The 20,746-nt window shown below is 38.6% G+C and overlaps 1 protein-coding gene across 2 annotated transcripts in view; it reads left to right on the top strand.

Annotated features, from left to right (window-relative positions):
• The window catches only part of Adamtsl1 (ADAMTS like 1), a 359,587-nt gene that overhangs the window by 40,447 nt on the left and 298,394 nt on the right, over positions 1-20,746 (top strand). For both annotated transcript variants that reach the window (XM_028773326.1, XM_028773328.1), the window contains exon 3: positions 13,242-13,287. In XM_028773326.1, the coding sequence (XP_028629159.1) occupies positions 13,242-13,287 (46 nt within the window). The remainder of the gene's footprint in view (positions 1-13,241; positions 13,288-20,746) is intronic.

Here is a 20,746-nt window from a genome sequence, read left to right as displayed (position 1 = left end):
AACCATACTACCAAGGTCAATTCAAGCAATTGTGCTTTTACAAAGTCAAACAGATATCTCAAACTTAAACCTAGACTAAGCTAAGTGACGTCTTGCAGTTACCTGCCCCTCAATACATATACATAGAAACCCATAGAAACTACCTCTTTGGTACTTCTATTTCTCTTTTTAAAATCATAGTAATAAATATTAGTGTGGTTTTGTCCCTTAGTATTTTTAACCATATGAAACTGTGCTTTTGGATATACAGAGAGTCTTCACAGCCAATTATGGCAGGATATTGGATCACACTGGGAACCCCTGTGTGGTTTTACTGGTAAAAACCTGTTTTTAGTTGTGGTGTGGCTCAGCCTTAGCACACACCTTTAATCCAAGAGCTTTATTCTTGAATATTGTAAACAGGATTAAATAAAGTCAACCATAGGTCAAGAAGTGGAGCAAGCAACCAGTTGACAGGAAGTAAACATAGGATTATTAAGAAAAAAAACCATAGAGCGTAAGAGGGAGTCTGGAGGACAGAGAGAGATGCACAGGAAGTAGAAGGGAGGGACACTGAGTTTGTAGGTGGTTGTTTGAGAAAGGAGCATTCCTGGTGGGAAGTCAGCTGAGGACGAAGGTCAGCTGGGTGCTTTCTCTTCCTCTCTGAGCTAGCAGGCTTTCACCCTAACATCTGGCACCCAAGTATTCACTGGCAAACTAGGATGGTGAGATTTTTCTTACAAACAACAGCAGATATCTAGAACGTAAAGATATTGCCTTACCCAACCTGGACACATTGAATGGCAACCTCCCTTCTCCTTCTGTTTTGTGCCCCTGGCAAATTTTGGTTCTGTATCTTTTAAACTATTCTGCACATCTCACATTGGTGAAATCATGTAGTGTCTTCCTTTAAGACTAGCTTATTGCACTTAATACAATGTCCTCATAGTTCATCTATGTTACCACTTACAAGATGTCCTTCATTTTAAGGCAGACTAATATTCTGTTGTATGAAACTACCATAGTTTATCAGTTCTTTGGTCATCAGTGAACATTTAGGTTGTTTCTACATCTTAGTAGAGAGTACAGATATACCACTGTGATCTTGATTTCACTACTGAGAGGTAAGTGTCTACATACAAAATTGTCAGATTGTGTAGTATGTATATTTTTAGTATTTTGAGGGGTATACTTGCTGTTCTCCATGAAGGGTACCCTTTTATACTCTTAGCAGTAGCAAGTGTTCTCTTTTCAAGAACACCTATTTGTTCTTGCACAGTTGGTGGGGATGCAAATTTGTATAGTCACAATGGAAAACAGGATGGAGTTTCCATTTTGCTCAGTTTACCACTCCTGGGCATGTATCCAACAGCTATGAAGTCATGTAAGAGCTATGCATGAGCACCAAGATTATCACAACCTAATTCATAATAGCTGTTATAGACTCAGTCTAGGTACCTCTCAACAGATGAATAAAAGAAATTATATGTATGTGTATATTTATATAATTTTATCCATATGTGAATGTATGCAATATATGCAATGGAGTTTTATACAGTCATAAAGAAGAATGAAATCATATCCTTTATGAAAAATGGACACAACTGGAGACCATTATGTTAAGCAAAAAAAAAAAGTATACACATACACAGAAAGATACAGAAAGATAGATGTCATATAATGGGTTTTTTTCTCAAATTAAGTGATGTAAAATACTCTGAAAACAGAAGAGGGACTATTGGAAAAGGTGAAGGGGACTAAAGTGAAGTCAAAAGAGGAATGAACAAGGATAGAGGAATTGGTAATTTAGTGAAATTCACTAATTTGTTTGATTGGTGTAAGTTAAATTTTATTAGGAAGCATTCTCCTTTATCACCAACATGTATCTTTTTTTTTTCATTTGGAAAAATATTCTATCAAGAATGAAATGATACCTCACAGTAGCTTTGATTATTTTTCTATATGTGTGGAGTATGCATGCATGTTTGCATGTGTGTTTGCATATATGTGGGAGGTACATGTGTATATGAAGTCCCATTGTTAAAGTTGAAAGTCTTCCTCAGTCATGAATTTATTGAGGCAAGGTCTTGCAGTTGAGCCCAGAGCTCACCAACCTGACTAATTTAGCTAGTCAGCTTGCTCTGGGAATCTCCTGTTTCTGCCTTCCAAGTGCTGAAATTACAGGGAGACCACCCATGCCCAGTGGTATTTATGTAGGTTCTGAAGCTCTAAACTCCAACCCTCGTGTTTGCTGCTACTCTGGCAAATGCTTTCACCACTGAACCAGTTCCTCAGCACCAGGTAGCTTTGATTGCAATTTATATGACAATTAGAATGTTTGATGCCTTTTCATATGCCTTTTGAACATTTTATGTTTTCTTTTGAGAAATAGCTAGTCAAAAACTACCCGTTGTTAATCAGGCTGCTATTTGCTGAATCAAGGGATGTCTTATGTGTTTTGGATACTAATCACTTATCAGATGTGGTTTACAAATGCCGCTGCCTGCCCTTTTAGTGGCCCTCACATTGATTCTGCTGTGTGCTGTGCAGACTCTTTAGTGCTAGCTGCACTTGTCTGTTCTTCACTCCAGTTATCTATGGTTTGGGTATCATTCCAAAAATAGTTCCTAAAAATCATTTTATGTTGTTTTCCCCTCTGTATCATCCTGGTGGGGGCATATAAACCCAGATCTCACATACAAGTCTTTAACACATTTTCAGATTTATTGTTACTTATAGTGTAAGATGATTCCAACTTTATCCTATAATATGAGCCTGTGAATATTGTTTCTACAAAGCCATTTGTCTTGTTCATCCTTTTTCCGTTGTATATTCTTAGTACCCTTGTCAAACATCGGGCAGCTCTAAACATGTAAGATTAGTTCTTGATGACCTGTTCTGTTGCACTGGTCTACAAGGCTTTATACTAGTTTCATACTGTTTTAATTATTTCAGTTTAATAAAATTTTGGAAAACAGGAAGTGTGACACCTTCAGCTTTGTTATTTCTCAAGATTGTTTTAATTAATCAGATTCTTTTATGTTCCAAATGGACTTTGGACTTATTTTTTATTACTATTTATGCAAAAAAAGATGCTTAAAGTTTGAGAAGAATTGATTTGTATTTATAAATGGCTTTTCTCATCTTCACAGTGTCTAGTCTTCTTCCATGTAAACATTTTTGAGCTTCTTTGTTTCATCTTTAATTTATTTCATAAATGCTTTACACCTTTTAAATCTTTCCCCAACTTAATCATGCTTATTTATCTATTACTTATTTTTTAATATGAATGTAAATATGACCCTTGACCTTTCTTTATAGTCTATTGCTCGTGTATGTTAGAATCACAACCAACTTCATATTTGTTTTGTTTCTTGTAATTTTACTGAAATTTTAAATTAGTTGTAAACTATTTTTGTCGCATTCTTTAGAGCATTTTACATCAAAGATCATGCTACACACAGAGGCTAGTTTTCTTCTTCTACTGTTGGATACCTTATTTCGTTTCTAGTCCCATTGTTCTGCTAAGACTCTCAGACCATGTTTATAGAAATGGACAAGTAGGGTTGTATCTTGATTCCTGATCCTAGAGGAAGAGTCAGAGTGTGGTTTTAGCTTCTGGAAAGTAGGCTGTTTTGTCTTGAAGACATTTTCTTCTCTTCCTAGCTTTTTGGGAGATTTTTCATGAAAGACACTGAATTTTGCCAAATGGTGTTTCTGTATCTATTGATATGACATATGTGTTTTATTTCTTCTTTTGTTAGGAAAATAGCTTTTACTTTTAGCTGTTCTTTAAAATGACATAGAAAACTGGAAAGTACAAATTTTAGGCACTAAAGAGACCAATTAAATAAAAAAATTTGGGGGTTAGAACTCTGTCATCAGGATTTTTTTTTAAGCTCTTTAAGTGATTTTTGATGCGTATCTGGGTTAGAACTCGTTAGCTGCTTAAGAAAAACATGAATTTTGTATTTTTTAAGATAATAAAGGAAAAAAGGGGGAATGCTCTTTCTTTTTATGCTAAAATTCTTTGCTCCATTTTCTATAGAATGACCCATTCCACCATGTAGCAGTGGCATGGATCAAGATATGAATGTGGTAAGGGTCTCGGCTCATTGTAAACCCCATGGATGACTTCTGAGTAATTGTATATAGTTCTACAGTCAAGGTCAGCTGTGCTCAAGTAGTAAATGTACCAAATCATTTTGGAGATATTCTTTCAGCACATTAATTAAGCTTATCATATGGCCCTTTAAACCTCTAGGTCATTGGTCATTGTACTGCTTATTTATAACCTCAATACTTACAAAGGGGATCAGGAATTCAAGATAATACTTTGCTGCATAGCTAATTCAAGGCTAGCCTAGATTACATGAGCCCCTATCTTGAAACAGAAAAACAACAAAAAGCTTCCAAACTTGTTGGTGATTGATTGGATCAATGTCTCAGGGGCTGTATGGTTTATATAAATTGGCTAAGAAACTTCTCTCCAAAAATATCATTTAACTTCTTAATGGAGAATAAAGAAGAAAAATATTTCCAGGTTATATTTGAATGGACTCTCTCCAATATAGTTGCCTGAATTAGAAGCCTATGCCTATCTACATCCCAGCATGGATAGAGGAGGGGCTCACAAGGTCCCAACCCTAGTTGAAGAGCTAGTTGAAGGAGATTGAAGGCTGTTATGAGAAAGCAATAAGTTTTCTTCATGGATAAGCTCCCTGATAGATTGTACATGCCCAAGTCGTCAGTCCTATATCATATACACCATATACAGCAATACTAATTGAACTCAGTAGGATATATACATTATATATCACAATAATAATTACAGAGGAAACAAGCATCAATTTAAGATGGTGTAGGGGACATAGGAGGACACCGAAGATAAATAACATGAAAATATATTGTATTCATGTATTAAATCTTCAAAAGAAAGATTTTTTTAAATAGAAATTCAGTTTATATAATTCAGTTATATAACTGAATTTTATAGTACTAGTTACTGAGACAAATGACAGATAGGCAGCCAGATAGAAGATGAATAGGGGCTTTATCTAAGGACAGGAAAGATAACTAGAACACTGGGTGGTAGTAGATCCATACATGGTCATCACATTGTTCTCTGTCTCTTTGCAACAAAGCCAGTCTCCACTTTGGAGCTGGGGTTGGACTCTCAGTTTGGGTCAAGCCTAGAAAAGGTGAGAGGATGCCCATGGTCTGGGGATCAGAACTCCCAAGTGAGTGCTTCTGAGACAGTATTCATCCTGCTTTGTAAATGATTGTAAATGAATCAAGACTGCAAACCTTGGTTCTACTGTTTTCTCACTGTGTGACACTAGACAGGGTTGAGAGTGCTCACTGAAGCCAAACACTCCTTGCTTGGAAGAGTGTGTTAAAGAATGTCAAAGGGGCCCTTCATCCTTAAGAATCAAAATGTGTGACCTTGAAAGAGCAAAATGTGTGACCTTGAAAGAGAGCCTTTTATTCCAGATGTGTGGTTACAGCCTGATTTGTTGCTAGGTAGAGAAAGGGACACAAACTCAAAGTTGTTCTTAATATAACATCTAGAGCCTGGTGCATGCTGGGAAAGTACTCTGTTAGTGAGCTACATTCACCAGCCCAGTAGAAATAATTGAAGGGGAGCGGTTGTGATTGCCCCAGGACCCCACTTTACAGTAAAAATCTGGGGAACATGTAAAGAGAGCCTGGAGAACTTTTTCTCTGGCCAAGATAATTAATAAATTGTCAACTCAAGTATTGTATCTGGTGAGTCTATTAGGGAGAGAACTAGCTTGTCATAATAAACATTTTCCTCATGGGGAGGATGGAGTCCTTGGACATGGGTTGCAGAAACACATTTGTCTTTTGTCTCATTGTCTCTTTTGGCTACCAAGCAAAGATAAAAACATCTGTAAACCTTAGGGCATGTGAGTGCACCTTAAAGACTTAGGATAAATCCGTACTATAGGTGGGTGGCAAGCCAAAAGCAGCACTCCATCCTCCACCCTCACCTCCCCCATCCCCATCTCTCAAAGGCAAGGAATGCATTGGGTACTGAAGGCACCCAGGTGGGTTCTGGTGTCAATACTTAAAGACAGGCAGCCACAGAGGAGAGGGAGAGGTGCTGCCCTTGGGTAACTTACTTAGTTTCCTTTTAAATCTCTAGGTGTTATGGAAAGATTTTCATCAAGATCTGGGGGTCAAAAATTAGGGCAAATGTGATGTTGAAAGTTCAGCCTGGATTGAAATTATCTTTATGACATTTCCTTCTACCTCTTACTTCCTTCTCCCTTTAGCCAATCATTCTCCCTTCCTTCCCTCCTTCCATTCCTCTCTCCTTCTATCCCTTGTTTCTTCCCTTTCTCCATCCTTCCCTTCCTCCTTCCTCCCTCTCACCCTCCCTTCCTTCCTTCTGCTCTCCCTCCCTTCCTAACTTTTCCCTCCCTTCCTCTTCTCTCTTTCTCTCTCCCTCTCTCTCCTTCCCTCCCTTCTGCTGTCCCTCCCTTCTCTCTCCTTCCCACCCTCCCTCTCTCACTGATCTCAAGAAATGCTTATAGAGTGCTGAGAGGCAGCAGGCCTTAGCACTGTGGCTCCTAAAGCAAGCATGTAGATCACCAAAAGACAATGGGGGTTTTCCAAAAACTGAACAAACGCATGGGCAGATAGAGAGTCGTTTTCTAGTGCTATAAAATTATGGTCACTAGGTCTCCTGTTCTGATGTGAGGTCTAGGACACCTACAGTCCCCTCCCTGCCATGGTGTTTGATCAGAATCCTCAATGCTACTTAAATCTACCTCCAGCAGTAGCCCTCAATATTGGACTATGTTTATAAAGTGATATTGCCACCTCCACAGAGTCTAGACATGTTATAGTTCCTTTTATGACAGCACCCACTTTAGAATAGTGGTGCTGTGGGTCTATGATTTTATCTTGTCCAATCTTATATATAATAGATACTCATCAGTATTGAGTGTGGTTGCTGAACTGCATAGACGGGCATAGACATTTGGAATGTGGGAACAGGAGAGGGCTTGTTCTCCAATTTTCTTCTCTCTAGTCACATTCTTGGGACCCTGCACAGACCATGCCACCTAAGACATCTCTACAAACATCTTCTGTAGTTAATATCCAAACTGTCCCTTTCATTGTTCTGCAGCCTTGTGTTGTATGTGATATTCTGATCAGTGTCTGTTTGCCTCAGCTAACTAATAAGTTTGCGGAGATTCAAGGGACTTTATCTTTTTTGTATCTACCTCAATGTCTTCCTTCCTGCTGCCTTATACTTAGTGTTCAGTAAATGAGTTAAATGACTATAAACCAGGAAGCATTATACAAAAGCTTGTTAACCAGGAAGCACTGTCTAGGGGCTCGTTTTCACTGTGCAGGTGCTGACTGTATTTGGTTCCCTTAGATGGTCTCAGCAGTGCACACTGAGCAGTGTTGGGCTTTGCTTGACATGGACATCATCCTCATGGATTACAATATGTTAGGGTTAGGTCTTGCTGTTTCTCTTCTCTGCTCTTTTTGATCACACGTGTGCACTCCTTGCTTTTATGCCCCTGCCCCATGTTGATGAATACTTGCTGGCTTGTTACAACACATCTTTACTTAAGGAGGAGGACATATATAGACCATCAAACTGGGGATGGGAGGACGACAACTTGGTAGTGATTTTCCTAGTTGTGATGTAGAACATACCACTCATAATAGCAAATAGATCAATTGGAACCTCATAAGACAAACTCGGGACTTCAGCATAAATGAGTCTCACACATCTCTAAGTTTAGATTTTGCAGGGCTGCAGCCCCCTAACTGTGCCTCAGGAATCTGCCAAAAAATCCAGAAACCTTTTTTTAATTGTCTAGAGTTGAAAGAAGATCACATAGCCATGGGGATGTAACAGTATGACTTACAGTGTTTTCCTTGGACCTAATCTCCATCTCTACCGAATATAACCTCCACATTAGTTTTTAATCTCTTCTCTTCTCTAATCTCCCTCTCCCTCTCCTTCTCCCTCTCCCTCTCCCTCTCCCTCTCCTTCTCCCTCTCCCTCTCCCTCTCCTTCTCCCTCTCCCTCTCCCCCTCCCTCTCCACCTCCACCTCCCTCTCCTTCTCCCTCTTTCCTCTTCTTCTCCCTCTTTCCTCTCCCTCTCTCCCTCTCTCTCCCTATTCCCCCTATATCATTCTCCTTCTTCCTCTCCCCTCCTCCTTCTCTTTCCCTCCCCCTCTTCCTCCCTATTCTCTCTACATCCTTCTCTCCCTCTCCCTTTCCCCCTTCTCCCTCTCTCCCCCTCCCCCCTCTCCCTCTCTTCCTCTCCCCCCTCTCCTTCTCTCTCTCTCTTCCTCCTTTACTCTCTGCATACAAAAGTCAGGGTCCCCAAGTTGGCAGTGCAGTTACTATGTTCTTTTAATGAGACGTTGTTATAGAGCAGACGTGTTGAAATATAAAACCGAGGTTACAAAAATATGTAACTGTAGTGCTTGTAACTCCAGTTCCTAATTTATGCTCCCTCCAGCCCCTAAGTCAGTTTAAATTTTGAAAAGGCAGATTTAAGGTAGACTATATATACTTTTGGCTCATTAGGCTACTTTGGAGCTTATGAGAGATTGCAAGGCATGGGTGTGCCCTAGAACTGTTTGTCCCGAGCCAGCTCATCTCCCAAAAGATGGCATCAGGCAGAATGCCTCCTTGCATTTCTACTAGGAATGTATTGTTTGCTGAATTTGAGAGGCTTTGTTCAATGAATGAATTTTGACCTCAAATGGTGTGGAACAGAGTTTGGGGCGGGGGGGTCAACCTTAAATGTAGCTACAAAAAAGATTAAAGGTAGTTTTCACTAAAATTAGTTTTCCATAGGCAGATGTTACCAAATTACATGTTACTGATGGTGGAGAATTTTGTAAACCAATTTCTTAAAATTTGAAGTAGATGATTTCAGAAATACATGGTGGGAAGAGTAAGGTTCAAGATCAGGGTCCAGAGCTACATACATTCACTTACTGTTTGTAAAAGGAAATTTAAATTACCAAATATTAGTAAAGTACTCACTGGACAGTCATACTTGAATTATTTCTGATTATTTTAAAACATAGAATATAATAGAAATATAATGTAATCATGGATACGTGAAGACTCTTTTAGAGAGATGGTACTTAACTGACTCTTGTTGAAACAAGCCCTCCCTGAATGTATTTTACTATAAACAAGATCCATTTTGCCTTTTGTTTAAGAAACTACACTAGAGATAACTATTAATTCTTTTTAAGTATGGAGTAGAGGACAGAGCTTGAAGGGGTAACTCTCTTTAACACAAACATGAAATGGAGCCTAAGGGAAAGGTAAGACCCTGAGACTACCACATCATGTGTATGCGAGGCCTGGCATCACCTGTATACTTCTGACCTGTGTGTTAAGACCAGATGTCTCCAGATGTTCTCATGGGTACCAGTTCCAGGTCAGGTTTTCAGCATCCACTTTGAACCTAGATGAAGACAATAGGCACCTGGAGGTAGATTTACAAGTATCTAGAAGTTCCAATGGCTGTCTCTTCAAGGGCTGAGGGATCTCACGGAGTCTCCTGAAAGGACCTGTTCCTCTGTGTAGTTCACTTATCCGCACTGGGTTCCCACAGGTGATCTCAGAGCAGCTGAGTCTGGGGAGATGGAGGGCATGGCCCTTTTGCAGCTCTTGAGTGGACTAAACTGGCCAAAGAGAACCCCAAGTGTGAATCAACTCCTGTTAGAGATGTCGTGCTTCCTGTCTTTGTAATGTCTTCTTAGGTGGCAGAACCTAAGACAACAACACACACCAGGATCCGGAGGAGTCTGGGGTTTCTTATATGTTAGAGAAAAAGTTACCCAGAGTCCACACTAATCTCATTAAAAAAGAATTAAAGACTGATTAACTCATAAAGAACAGTTTGTGGTTGGGGCGTTTTCCATTCTTTGAAAGAGGAGCTTGAGTTTGAGGTTAAGAGGCTGGCTAAGCATGAGATTCTGAAAGGAGCAAGCATGAGACTTTCTAGTCCATGTAATGTATTCCAATGTTTGTAATTCATTTGCAGCACGATCCTCTAAGTGTTTCAGATTGTGCTGGGAGAGTGGGTTGTTGCAAATCCTGGTCCACTGAAGCACTTTAACATTTCTCAGAAACTATTTGGGCCAAAAGTTCTGTTGGTTTTCATCTCCAAAGATGAGTTTTACATTGCCTAAATATGATGGAGTCCACTCAGATGTTTTAGGTTAGCAAACTTCAATAAAAAGAAACGAAGGAAGGGCTGCTTAATTCTCAGGTGAGATGTTGTGTCTAGGCAAATGCCTAGGATGGAGAAATGCATACTCAACAAGTAATTAAATCTTGTGTTGAAAGAGTCACTTTGCTACTTACAGAAAAAAAAGTCTGTATTTAAATATAATAAATTTGATTGTTTAAAAATGAGCTCCTCGGGGTTGGGGATTTAGCTCAGTGGTAGAGCGCTTGCCTAGCAAGTGCAAGGCCCTGGGTTCAGTCCTCAGCTCTGAAAAAAAAAAAAAAGAAGAAGAAGAAGCTGCCTTTTAAAAAAAAAAAAAACGAGCTCCTCTGCAGTGAAGTCCTTCACATGGCATGTTACTGATGAATGTGTTTCTTTTGAAGACGTCCCAGTGTGTGTAGGTCTGCATTATGGGAAGATTTATCAGACTTGAGAAGCAGCACATAGGTTGATACGATATGGGTCATATCTATTGTTAATACCCCACACAACCTTCTCACATCTTGTTCCTTCTCTGGTGTTTTACTTTTGTGTTAGTCAGGCCCAGGGTTCAAATCCCTGGTGTTTGTATTCATTTGCAGCATGATCCTCTAAGTGTTTCAGATTGTGCTGAGAGAGTGGGTTGTTGCAAATCCTGGGTGTATAGCTGAAAGCCTGCTCAACACTCTCAGCCTCAGTTTCCTCATTTGTAAGGTGAGAATAACACAACTTTGCAGTTGTTGAAAAGTTAAAGATAACATCCAAACACTGGGTCAGAGTGTTTTTATTATAATTTATCATTCATATATTGTAATATATTTCAATAATTAGTACATTGTCAAGGCTAGAGATGTGTTCAGTAGTAGAACATTTGCCTAGCATGTGAAAGATCCTAAGTTCAATCACCAATAGTAATAATAGTATTAATAATGATAGTAATAATAAATAATAATAAGCAACTAATATGTCAAACTTGAATGCTGTCCCTTTATTACCATATAATCAATTAAATTATAACATAACATGGAAAAAGGAAGTTCTTTAAGAGCATAAGTAATTTATAAATCAATATTATAATGCTAGTTAATAGTTATCCTTTGGAAAATATAAAAAGCATTTCCTCTGTTATTGCTTTGTTTGCCTTAATCAAAAGTATTTCAAACAATCTTTTCAACTATATGCTATCACTTCTATTTGCAAGGATTACTCTGGTAAATTCTGCATAGGTAGTTGTAAGTTAAAATCTCTAGAAGAAAGTTTATCTAAATTACTCAAGCAGGTGTATTCAAGTTGTTTTCTTTGCCTTGTTCTGTGTGATGCACTGTAAAAGGCCCCTGTCATTCAAACAAAGCTTTATGGTGACACTCCTGAAGCCATTTGATAGGAGACCAAACTAAAATCCTAAGATCAGGGTCAGAAGCTGACCCAATTAAAAACAAAGGCAAAATCAAGATTCTAACCTTCAAACTCCTGATTCAGAAGTGTTTCCGTTATTATCTTCATAGATAGAAGTTTAAGACATAAAAATGAAAAGATGGAAAAGGACATTATTTCCTCCAAGATTACAGAGTTCAGTTTTTCAAGTAAAGTTCAGTTTTTCTAGTATAAAGTTTATACCTTTTCTGTTCTAAAGCCCTTTGTTACCCCCCTGCATATATCAGTATATTTATGCCAACACAGCCAATCCCCCCCCCTCTCTCTTTCTCTCCAGTCATTAGAGTTAGGCCATTCTTGGAAAGAATCATGGTCAGCATGGCATCAGATGAGGGATGCTCCTCATCTGAGCTGAAATTCAGTGTTGACATCTATTAAAGCAGCAACAACAGCCTAGCCAAGTGCCAATTTCACTTTCATTGGCTCTAAAGCATCACTGGCCTCATTGACCCCACGCATCTCTGTTAAGTCTCCCTTTCCTACAATTCAGATGTTTTCAAATATTTTAACCTTTAACTTGATTGAAGTCAAATCTTTATGCCTAAAACAGCCTGCGTGTAATTGTGTTTTCAAATGCCATTTTGTTCTTGTTAACATCTTTAAGACCTAACACAGACACTATTTTTATGCATAATTGTATGACCAAGTCATATTCAATACTTTGCGTTGAGCAAAGTCATTTCATTTATAGCCTGAAACAGTAGCTCCAAAACGTTTGCTGAACTGAAAGATTAGGAAGCATTAGGAACATTGCCTAAACTTGTAGGGTTTTGACAAACTTCTTTAAGCATCATTTCATCTGTAAAGTGAATGCAATGATGATACTTTATCTCTCCACTAATTCAGGAGAGTCAATAAACGTGTAACAAACTTTAAATTGTATCTAGAATTCCATGACTGATAACTACTTGCATGATAATGATCTGAAAATTTCATAACATTATTTTACTTGCTTTCTGAAAAGTGTGAGGTTACTTGAAAAGAGTAGAGCACTGTTATTCACCCATTGTCATCACTGAATGTTTTAGCAAAAATCAATTATTTTTATTCATGAGAATTTAGTAAAATGGAAACTCCCATGTAATGCTGGTAGGAGTATGTAATAGCACACCCTTTATGGAATGCAATTTGGCAATAATTTGCAAGTGCCTTACCAAAGTTTCTTCCCTTTAGTTCAGTAATTCTGCTTCTAGAAATTTATCTGTTTTAAAGATGCAGTCAGAAACTTAGATAAAATATGTGCATGGAGATGGTTTGTTATACCCTCATTTATTGAGTCCTTTGAATCACTTAAATGACAAAGGATGGATGTGGGTATATCAATTGTATCATTTAACAAAATATTATTTACCTATCAATACAGTGTCTTTAAAGTATATTTAATAGCATTTTCAAAAATACTTAAGCGGAGGGCCAGAGAATTCAGTGGGTAAAGATATTTGCCAACAATCCTGATAACCTAAGAATCTATTTAGAAAAACAGTGAAGACTTGCTATTCATATTAAGAATAAATCATGAGAGGAAATTAGTTCAAACTTTGAGACTTTCATAGTAAGAATTAAAGTTACTAATTATTTTCTTTTTTTGTGACATAGGAGCTGTGAAGGAAGAAATATTCGATACAGGACATGCAGTAATGTGGTAAGTGTGAGCACCTTTGGTTTGAGATTGTAATATTTCAGTCCTGGGTTATGTTAAGAAGTTTTATGGATCCTGAGTGGGAAGCCAATCAATTAGTAGTTCACAAACAATTATTTATTGCATTCTATACTGATTACCCAATCATTTCTAATGCTCCTCAGTATAAACTTTTAATCATTCAACCAGATTAAAACTAACTAGACTGTTTCAAAACAAACTGCATTTCTCCCTGCTCTGTCTTTTCACATACAGCTCTCATGAGAAATGAGGCAGGGAATGATAAAAAAGAAAGAGAAAACACTTGGAGTATCATGAAATAAATGTTAGTTAATCAGATTCAGGTTTGCTGAATGCCTTCATCTGTCCAGCAAATATTTAATGCCGGCTACGTGTGAGGCACTGTGCTAGCACGGGGATAAATAACACGTGGTCACTGCTCTCAACATCTGCTACAAAGTGTGGGCTGGGGAGAGAGAGAGAGAGAGAGAGAGAGAGAGAGAGAGAGAGAGAGAGAGAGAGAGAGAGATAACCTCATTACCTCATTCCTGGGCAAACATGACAAACTTCAGTTGGGATGAAGTTGTTTGGGATGACAACAGAGAATTTTGAAGGGTATTAAAGGAAAAGATGTAAAGGAAAAGTTGTACCCTGGAGGGGTACAACTGGCCCATGCTGTGTGTGAGGAGATGACAATTACCCCAACGGAGCGAACACTGTGGGCCTCTTTGGAGGCAGAAGTATTATTAAAGGATGTACTATGCAACTTGTGCCTCCAACATGTAGGAAAGAGTTGAAAGATAATTTAAGGTCATATCATGAAAAGCTTTGAACGTTAGCTTTCAAGTGCATGGTCTCAGTGGACATTGAGGAGTGAAGTGGAGTCTGAATTGGGGATATGGTGCAGAGTTTCACCTCAGAAAGTAAGTTCTGTAGCAACAGCTGAGTTGCACTGGACCCCATAATATATGGGAAAGACAATGTGTGAAGGTTTAGTCCTGGAGAAAATTCAACCTAGAGGAATAAAAGCTAAGGGTACTGTGCATGAGCAGAAACAGACAAGCACCTGAAGTTGGGGATGGAGTAGCTGGAGTAAGGGAAGAAAAGAGGTAAGCACGTTGTGAGGGCTTTGTACCCCCAATCCCTCTATTCAGGAAGCTCTTCCTCATTGATTGGAAGTTTGGTGTTTAGATTCAGGTGACATGTCTCTCCCTCAGAGTGGTCTTCTGGGCATTCTTTCCCAATGTGACTGTCCTATCACTCAGCTCCACTCGGTATTTGGACAGGGTCTCATTCTCTATAGTCCTGGCTGCCTGGAACTTGCTACTTAGACCAGGTTAAAATTCAGAGAAATCAGCCTGCTTCTGTCCCCCACTCCCAAGTGATAAGATTAAAGGTGTGTACCAAGCATCACTAAACTTTCTTTATAGAAATGTTCTCTATTCAAATCCATATTACTAGTTACTTTTGTTGTGTGTATCTACATACTCACAAAGGCAAGAACCTCATTCATTTTGTTCAATTTGTTCTTCCTGGGAACCAGAATTGTTAATGAACATATATTAAGCTCATAATGGATATTTGCCGACTATTAAATGAGTATTGAGAATGCTAGATGAAGGATGAGAACAAATGTCAGAGATAATACGTTTGGGGGAGGGCAGAGGGATGCTTAGTAGTTATTACGGGCACTGGTTACCCTTCCAGAGGTCCTGAGTTCAGTTTCTACCACCCACAGGGTAGTTTATTGCCATCTGAAACTCTAATCCCAGGGGACACAATGTTTTCTTCTGTTCTCTTCAGGTATCAGACATATGATACATCATAGACATATGTTTAGGAAAACATTTATGCACATAAAATATTAATTTTTAATTTTTATTTACTTTACATCCCAATCACAGCTCCCCCTTCACAGTCCTAATTTCAGGTCCGTAGTTTATCAGGAATAAAAGAAAATTGAGACAGAATAAAGAAGTATACTAATGAAGAAATGGGGTGGGTGGGTATGAGCTATTTATGTGGATCTATTTTATGCACAGAAGACAAGGGGCTGGGTAGTTTATAATCATTACAGGTTCATTTGGAACTTGGTGCTGAAGACTGAGAAGTTCAAGAACTAGATCCCAGCATCTGGCAAGAGCAGTTTGGGCAAGTTAGGACAAATGGGCTGAGCTGAACTAATCCTTTTTGACAAGAACACAATTCCTCTTAATACTGTAACAATGGAAACTAAATTTCAATATGGCTTTTAGAAGATACTCAAATACCAACATTATTTTTATGAAATGTATAAAAGAAATATCTTATATGCAGACTCAAAGGAGTCTTGCTTGCTTGTATCAAATATGGGACTTCTGAGGGCTCTTGCTCACAGGTAGACACAACTTAGCTAACATGTGTAAGGTTCTGCATTCAATTCCCAGCACCACACAGACACATTTAAAAAAATGACAAAGCTGAGTTGAAAATGAAAGTTAAATGGTGATTTGAGGAAGTAAGGATGCCCTGAACACCATACCATACTTCTTCACAGAGGGGACAGGTGACAAATCAAGTACTTGAAACAAATGGAAAAGCTACATACTTCACTTAGAAGACAGACACAAATTGAAAATGAAGAAGTAAATGTAAAGTCCTAGTGTTGGGCAGCAAAGGGGGCTGGTCTGATAGAGATGATGACCGCCAGACTTGAAGACTTGAAGAAATACTGAGTAACACTGAAGCACAGACATTGCATGTGACTGAAAGCTACAACAGAAATGATGGAGTAAAACCACTGGAATGTTCTCTGCCAGGTTTTAAATGCCTGAAGAGAACATACAGGAAACCAGGTGTGACCCTGGGGAGTAAACGTAGTTACTCGATGGAAATCTTTGTGTAGCTAGATCCTTGTTTCTATTTAGAGTAGAAGATGTCAGATAACACACTGTCCATCATCATCACCTACACTTTCCTCCTTACATACAAACGTCATTCAGTTGTTGGCTGGTTAAAACAAAGGAGACAGATTTTACATTCTTTAAATGGAATTGACAGCATCTGTTCAAGTAATGGTACAAAAAAAAATTGGAAAGAGGGATGTCTCACCCTCGTAAAAAGCCAGGCTTACAAACAAAACCTCTTGAAATGATATGAAAAGATGTCTTGATGGAAATGTACATAAGTTTATTGGTTTTTATCTAGTCCATCATTCTTGGTAGTAATAGCGTAGATAACAGGGTTGTTTTTTGTTTGTTTGTTTGTCTGTCCATTTAGATTTTTTAAAACAACATGCTGTGACTTGATTCTCCTTATCTTCCTTCTTGCCTTTTGAGTGTGTAGGCTAGCCAAAATGGCCTGAGCTGTACTCTGTAGACAAACTGACAGCATCTTGAGCAGCAGACTATCCTGTCCTTAAAACACTTCAGAAATTTTCATAACTTCCTTAGTATTGTTTTGAGCACTTTCATGGGCCGATGCAGGCCGACTCTGACCTCAAATCACATTCAACTTACAGTATTACATGAGCCAAATTTTTACAGCTTGGAGAATTGAACTGATACTGATTGTTTTATGAGCATGGACAGTCTTCAAATAATTAAAGGATTTTTCTTCCTGGATCTTGGCTGTGACAGAAACAACATTGCCGTTAAATAAATAAATAAATAAATAAATAAATAAATAAATAAATAAATCTCCTAAGAACAGCTCTTTTCTGCACTCACACTCCTCTTTATCAACTTGAAATGTTTAGGACAATTCAGCTGAGTTTGACAACATGAGAGTCCCTAGGCTCAGCTTTCAGGGATACACCTTTCCCTAGACAGCTTTCTGGGATACTTCTAAACCACTAGGTCTTGAAAAATTCAACTCATTACTATTTTTCTTTGTAGAGCTGTTAAATACTACATTTATTTAAAATCTAGTTTCCCAAAGCAAAATGAAGAGCAGAAAACATTTTCCAATTTTTGTGACTTTCTGAGAAAAAAAAAAACAGCTCCAAGACTTTAATAAATTTATTGCCAGGGCCTGGAAAGCTGGCTCAGCAGTTAAGAGTACTTGCTGCCCTTGCAGAGAGGCCCAGTGCCCATGTCAAGTGCCTCACAAACCCATACCTCCAGCTCAAGAGGATCTGATATCCTTATCTTGCCTTGTAGATACCTTATACATATGCACATATACATGCACAGATATATACATGTGCACATAAGGAAAAATAAAAATGAGTGATAAAATGTCTCAATACAGCATCAAAGTCCTTGCAGTGTTTCCAGAGTTCTCATAGAGTCCTGGTTCCAACAGAACCCAAAGTCTTTTCATTCCTTTGGTGGTTTAAATGATAAAAGTTCCTCCTGGCTCAGGTATTTGAAGACTTGGTCGACAGTTGGTGGTAATATTTGGAGGATGTTATGGAACCTTTGAGAGGTGTAGCTTCCTGGAAGTAGCATCAGGAGCTGAGTTTGAGAGCTTACAGCTCCATCTCACTTTACTCTTGTTACCTGATGTTTAATACTGGAGACGTAATCTCTCTGCTTCTTGGGCCTTCTGCCATGGTATTTTGCTTGTGTCATGCGGGACTCCATGATGGACTCATTTCTAAAATCAACTAATACAATTCCTAAGGACACTGCCCATCATTATTGCCCATTTTATAGTTGTATCCTCATTTCTAAGATACCAGCAAGGTCCTCTCTGGAAGACAAGACTCAGAATAGTTGAAAGAAATAACAGGTAAAACTAGTACACCATTCAAGCAAGATGTGTAGGTCAGAGATGTCCTGCATCTGACTCTGTCCAGGTCTTGGAACTGGTTCTTTATTTAAATTGAACTTCAAATCTGAATTCTTCAAGCTTAATTCAACATTTTAAATTGACTCCACACGTATTTAGAAAATTTCTTTATTATTTTGTAACTTTATTCTCCATCTTTCTTAGCCCACACATGAATTGGTATTTAGAGGATGGTGACCAAAATTACCAACATAATGGGACAAGATGCTTATGGTAGCTTTTGGTGTTATTCAATTCTTTACTAAGATTATGTTGCCCCACTGAAACATTTTACTGTCCTTAGAATACTTATTGATCAAGAAAATTATATACAACCTTGGATATATGGATAAACAAGATTTAATTCTTCGTAAGCTTTTATTATAATGAAGGACAATGTTAGATACATGCCAATCATTTAAAAGAAAAAGTATGTCTGTGGGTATAACTCATTGGTAGAGTGCTTGCCTAGTATCCATGAGGCATTTGCCCTTATAGTCTCCAGAACTGTAGAGAAAAGAGGGGCTCAAGAGAGAAAGAAGAGAAGGAGGGAAAAGAGCTCACCACATACCAAGTTGTAATCTATGCTGTGCAGAAACTAAGAGGCTTGGTGGATGCTTCAGCTTTGGATAATTAAAAAGCCTACTTGAGAAATGAGTTGTAAGTCACCAATATAAATCAGCTGTGACTTTCCATGAAGAATATCCTACACTAACTAGATAGTGAAAAGGCTTTGAGGTCCAGAAGACTGTAGTATTTTCAAAGCAAGCATAAAGCCAGTGAGTCTTTAGTCTCCTGAGTGAGGGCAACAGTGTTGGAGGCCAAGAAAAACTAAAGTTTTCTTAGTTGGAAGCAGCTAGATCAAGCAAGGCACTACAAGGTGCTTATATTCTCATACAAAGTGTCTGGAAAAACTTAAGCAGGGGAGAACAGAATTGAGCTTGCAGTTCAATGAGTCAGACTCTGCTTCAGCTCACTCTTGAAAATGATGGGAAAATAGAAGGCTAGGAGATATTGCAATAGTTTAGGTAAGCATCCATGGTTGCTTGGACCAGCATCACACTGGGGGGAAAGTTTAGAATATATTTTAGAGACGAACTTTCTCTCAGATGTTTTGCCTCATCTTCCATTTAACACAATTCTCTTCTGTGGTCTCTAGCACTATTACTCTGGAATATCTTATGGGCAGCATTTTTCTTTTTTTTTTTTTTTCAGGAGACAAAGGTGTTGGCTCTTATGGCCAGAGAGAACATGGTGAACCTGGCAAGCTTATAACTTTCTTTGAGCTTCTGCTTCTACATCCAAAATAATGTGAAAGTTGAACCAAGTAACCTCATGCATCCTTCCAGCTTAAACTTTTGAGTTGTTGTAAAGTATATGTAAGCTGTACTGGATTTGGATATGAATATAGAGCAATAAAGTTGTCAGTGGTAGCACATAGTCAATTATACCACAGTGGAAGCATTTATAGCCAGTAACAGAATCAAAGTAAAGAGAGCCAACATGGAGTGGAGTGGAGTTCTCAACTTCATGCATCTTGACCATCAATTTATCTAGTAGTTCTCATCTTTGAGGCTACGAAAGGTCATGAAATGCACATGATTGTTAATGGTGTGATTTCCGATTGATCCATGTCCATTTTTCTCAGGCAGCTCTTGCATAGAATAAAGTCACATAATACTTGCTACTTTATATCCAAGGCCAAATTAAAAAAAAAATACCTTGAAAAATGACAGCTCTGATACAGGACCTTCTCATTCAAATTTTGAAACCAACCTTTGGAGTTCATAACAGCGGCATATCCCTCTAGTCTGGACAGAGGTAGTGAAATCATCTGTGGGAGTCTACCAGAGTCTGTGCATTGAGTCATTCTATCCGAGGTACTCCAAGGTGTGGAACATCTTAGCATTCTCCTCATCTTGTTGCCATCTTTTTATGATCTTTGTCATCCTTGTTCTGAAAGATGGACATAAGATGTGGTGTTGCTTGACAGGGTCTTGGGTTTGCTTGCTTGTTCTCTCTCACTCCTTCCCTTGTGTAACCATATATGTCACCAACATCTGTTGACTTCCCAGCTCATATTCTTCATTACAGATTCTAGGAGCTGCTGCTATCAGAATAAAGGCAGGATACCTATCCTTGAGGAAATAAAAGTCTATTATGTCAGGCAAAGCCACAGACACAAAAACAAATAAAGTATATATGCATTGTCCGTATGGAAGAGGGCACAGGAAGCTAAAAAGTTCCATCAGGACACCATCTAACTGTTTCCCATATGTACATGTGGTGCCCAGTGCTGGAGGAATCAGGAAACTCAGAACTGCCTTAGGACATCTTCAACGTGTAAAAAAAGCACAGCACTTCCCGACACCCATTGAGCAATATACAAACCTCTCAAGCCCTGTTCTCCCTTCTACAGCACCTTTTCTTTTAATGGAGCATAGGCTTTCTTAACAAGAGTGATGAGTGGCCTGTGCTAGACAGAGAGTAACAGTGACACAGTCCGCCTTGATTAGGGTTACTATTGCTGTGATGAAACTTCTTGATGAGAGCACCTTGGAAAGGAAAGGGATTTGTTTCAAACTTCCAATATCAATGCTCATCATCAAAGGAACTCAGGACAGGAACTCAAACATGCCAGGAACCCAGAGGCAGGATCTGATGCAGAGACCATCAAGGAGTGCTGCTTACTAGCTTGTTCACCATTGCT

Source organism: Grammomys surdaster, unplaced genomic scaffold, assembly GCF_004785775.1.
Source record: "Grammomys surdaster isolate TR1022 unplaced genomic scaffold, NIH_TR_1.0 225, whole genome shotgun sequence".
Classification (NCBI taxonomy): Eukaryota; Metazoa; Chordata; class Mammalia; order Rodentia; family Muridae; genus Grammomys; species Grammomys surdaster.
Note: the sequence above shows the minus strand (reverse complement) of the source record. Positions and strands in the feature narration are given on the sequence as shown.